Source organism: Fragaria vesca, linkage group LG6, assembly GCF_000184155.1.
Source record: "Fragaria vesca subsp. vesca linkage group LG6, FraVesHawaii_1.0, whole genome shotgun sequence".
Lineage (NCBI taxonomy): Eukaryota > Viridiplantae > Streptophyta > Magnoliopsida > Rosales > Rosaceae > Fragaria > Fragaria vesca.
Window position 1 is genome coordinate 10,852,463 of NC_020496.1, and position 4,084 is coordinate 10,856,546.

The window sequence follows — 4,084 nt, forward strand, 5'->3', positions numbered from 1 at the left end:
ATTCCTCCTATTCGTCAGTTTTAGACAGAGTAAGGTAGACTCTTCTCTATTTATATTTCATCAGGGAGCATACACCATCTTCTTCTTACTATATGTTGAAGATATCGTGGTGACTGGTAACAATGATGGGATTCTGCAAAGTTTAATCAATGCTTTAGGCCGTGGTTTTGACATTAAAGACCTTGGTCCTCTTCACTACTTTCTTGGCTTGCAGGTCACCACTAAATCCACAGGCATTCGTATTAGTCAACTTAAATATGACTATGATATTCTTGTGAAACATGATCTGCTTCTATGTAAATTTGCTAGCACTCCTATGTCAGCTAAGGCACTTCTCATTGCGACAAATGGGGATTACTTGCAAATATTACCATTTTTCGTAAAATGGTTGGCTCTCTCCAGTATCTCACCATCACTTGCCCAGACATAGCCTTCGCCATTAATTCGGTATCTCAGTACTTGAGTCAACCACGAGCTCCCTACCCTATTGCAGTCAAGCGCATACTTCGCTACATCAAAGGCACCCTCAGTCCTCACCCCCTACTTTGATGCTGATTGGGCAGGATGCCATGACACTAGTCGCTCCACTTCTGGTTACCTCATCTTCCTAGGCTCTAATCTCATCTCTTGGTGTTCCAAAAAACAACCCATTGTAGCTCGGTCAAGTGCGGAATCAGAGTACCGTTCTTGCTCATGCTAGCGTTGAGACCACATGGTTAGCTTACTTATTATATGAACTTGGAACTCACATTCACTATCCTGTTCTGCTATATTGTGACAATCTCAGTGTCACCTATATGGCTTCAAATCCTGTGTTCCAACCAAACACATCGAGCTTGATTACTATTTTGTTCGTGAGAAGGTGACAACAAGCAGCCACCGTGTTTGCTTCATCCCATCCTCGGATCAGCGTGCAGATCTCTTAACAAAGCCTTTTCACAAGCCTCACCATCTCTTTCATGCTAGCAAATTTATCCGTGCAGTCTCGTCTCGTCTAGTTTCAGAAAAAGAAAAAAAGAGGGGGGGGGAGCTCTCAAAATCAATATATGTAATTGTTATCTCTATATTTAAAGTAGATTGATTTCCTTAACTGTAAACAATACAATAGTTGTTTGTATATATGTATATCAATCTCACACATCAATATCAATAGAAATTCATTTTTTACAAAAATTTCGAAATTACCTAATTTACCGTGTATGTATAGATCTTAAGTTTTTTTTTTTTTTGAACAATGGTTCTTAATGGTTTTTCTTATTATAAACTTCTATTAGAGTCGAGCCCAAATACCGGAACGGACCTTCGCCTACCAAGCTAGGAAAATGCTGCTTAAACCGAGTCCTACGAACTGAGTCTTTCTGAGAGAGTGAATTTAACATGGGAGACAAACGGAAGCACACCGCTCTTCTCGTTATAGACATGCAGGTTTCTTTTCCTCTCAAACTTTAAGTTTCTGATTTCTATTGAACTTAAAAGAATATGGTTTCATATGTTGTTTTGTTTTGTAGAAAGATTTTATAGATGGGGATGGTCCTGTGCTAGTGAAAGGAGGCAAAGCCATAGTTCCAAATGTAATAGAGGCGGTTCAAATCGCCAGGCAGCGTGGCATCCTCGTAGTTTGGGTATTGGTCTCCCTTTTTAATAGGCTTAGCTGAATTTCTACTCTACCATACTAGCACAGGGAACAGAACAATATCCAGAAGTTTGTATATCAAGTAGAGCTTTTCTACTTAAGATTATAATTGCCACTTACATAATAACATGCTCTTTATAGTTGAAAATGGACTTGAGCAATTGAAATTGAGAAAAATAGTGTATTTTGACTCTTATTGGGAGCTATTGCGTTCTTTTTTTCCTCACTTCAATTTACAGTTGAAAATGGAGTTGAGCAATTGCTTAATTGGGTTTAGGTTGTGCGTGAACATGATCCACTAGGAAGAGATGTTGAGCTATTTCGCCGGCATTTGTATCCTGCTGGGAAAGAGGGTCCAACGGTTAAGGGAAAGAAAGGTGCTGAACTTGTTGATGGGCTTGTGATTGAAGAAAGGGACTATAAACTAGTCAAGACCCGGTTTAGTGCATTCTTTGCCACACACCTTGATTCGTTTCTTAAGAGTAATGGAGTCGACAGTTTGGTTGTCATTGGTGAGTAAGAAATCCAATAAGTCCTGTTTTGTATATTGAATGGTGCTTTTGGTATTTTTTAAAGGGGGTAATCTGCTGGTTTTTTAATATTAGGTGTTCAGACTCCAAACTGCATTAGGCAGACTGTGTTCGATGGTGTAGCTTTGGATTACAAATCTATTACAGTTATTGTTGATGCCACAGCTGCTGCTACAGCTGAAGTACACGCTGGTATGTGCTATCTGTACTTTCTGAGTGTAACTTTTGTGCCGTATCTCTAGAAATTTGTGTTTCACAGCTTCAGTAACTATCTCAATACGATCGCCCTTTAAAAATTTGATAGTTAAGAATTGTTTTTGAATCGGCAATCATCTTGAGATCGATTTTTCAATGCTATATGGCCCTGAAGATGATTTGGATCCACATTGAAAAACTTATCACCGTATATTGGAAAGTGAGTATAAGAATATGCAACTCATATCCTTCATATGATGAGTGCTGATTTAGATTGCTGGTACAGTATCAGTCCTCAATTGGATTTGGTACATAGATTGAATCTGTTGTTATTCATAATTCTGCAGGTAACGCCTTATGTAGCCCTTTTTTCTTGATTCTCAGTTTGCAGTGTGTAGTTCAGAACTATATCTTAACAGAAAGGAAAATTAGATAACTTGGAACACCAGGATATGATCCCAGAATTGGTTTGGCCTGTTTAGCTTAGTACTGAACTGAATCTCTTGAGATATTGTGCTGGTCTAGTCATACTAATTTAAAACAAAGTCTGAAAAGAGCTGAATAGTATTGAACAAACATCAATAAGATCTGCAACTCAGGAGATCAAAGCTTGATGTGGAAGATAGTTCTGATTCTCTTACTTCCTATGCATGTGTAGTCTAGCAGAGTAGCAGGATAGAGAACAAGAACCTATCTAATGAAATATCTCAAGTAAAATAGGAAGCTTGAATAACTAGATGGATACATGCTGTTCTTTTCTTTATTATTCAAGCCAAGGAAAAGTATTTAACAAGACTTTGTTTCATTTAAATAGGATTGTCTAAACATTTCTTCCATGATTGAATTTGCTTAAAGAAATCTCATGATGTCTGATGAGCCTAATGTGACTATCTCAGTGAAAAATGCTGCATTTCAAGTTAGCCTCATTTTTTTCACATGTTATGTGTCTGCGTGTTTGTTTCTAACCCTCGAGCTGGTTCTGGGGAACAGTAGTCCTAGTTATACAACTTCTATAATGATTCCAGGACTGACATTTTCCAGTTCTGTGAACCAGCCAATATATTTGACATGAAGAATGTCGGAGTTGCAACACCAACCTTACAAGAATGGTTTGAATTGGGCGCCTGATCCTCAATCTGTTAACCGTTACAAATCCCTGATGTTCGCAATAATATGTCCTGTATATTTTTAGACCAATTAAAAACTTCCTTCCTTTAGTTTGATTGTGAACTATGCATAACATTTGAGCAAAACCAGTTCACACTTTAGCTCAACAGTGGCTTTGATGTTAGGTAAAACAACATAAGGAAATACACAAGTCTGCTGGCTATGCAAGCAATGTATCGACATACTTATATTTAGTTTGCACAACTTGTACATATTCATTCTCATGTTGCTGATGTCTAACATATGATCACTTTTAGCTATGATAGCTCCATGGCAATATACATTCTTCTAGAGAAAACGAATGAGGCAGCATATCGGTGTGTTCATATTTTTGCCTTTAAATTGTACCTTCTGTTACATCATATGTACTGATTACAGTGCAGAATATTGAATCTTAGTCACTTAATTAGTGTCCTCTTACTAACGTTAAAACTGTTAGTCAAGACTGTCTATTTTTTTTTTTGAGGGAAAAGAGAAAGTTTCATTGATCAAAGATCATGACGACCAAAACAGTCAAACATGAATAGTCCGAAGACCATACAAGCATCTTACCAACTAC

The 4,084-nt window shown here is 37.6% G+C and overlaps 1 protein-coding gene across 1 annotated transcript; it reads left to right on the top strand.

Moving 5' to 3' along the window:
* Nucleotides 1–1,304: 1,304 nt before the first annotated feature.
* On the top strand, nt 1,305–3,819 carry LOC101312843 (peroxyureidoacrylate/ureidoacrylate amidohydrolase RutB-like). Its single transcript, XM_004302838.1, has 5 exons — nt 1,305–1,425; nt 1,509–1,622; nt 1,911–2,145; nt 2,239–2,355; nt 3,413–3,819. Exons 1-5 carry the CDS (start codon nt 1,378–1,380, stop codon nt 3,484–3,486), a joined length of 588 nt encoding a protein of 195 aa, XP_004302886.1. The 5' UTR covers nt 1,305–1,377; the 3' UTR covers nt 3,487–3,819.
* Nucleotides 3,820–4,084: the final 265 nt, after the last annotated feature.

Bases quoted from the DNA above. Each gene is read 5' to 3' on its own strand.
- LOC101312843 (XM_004302838.1), top strand. From the start codon at position 1,378: ATGGGAGACAAACGGAAGCACACCGCTCTTCTCGTTATAGACATGCAG. The intron at 2,146-2,238 runs GTGAGTAAGAAA...TTTTAATATTAG, and splicing joins CGACAGTTTGGTTGTCATTG to GTGTTCAGACTCCAAACTGC. The intron at 2,356-3,412 runs GTATGTGCTATC...TCTGTGAACCAG, and splicing joins TACAGCTGAAGTACACGCTG to CCAATATATTTGACATGAAG.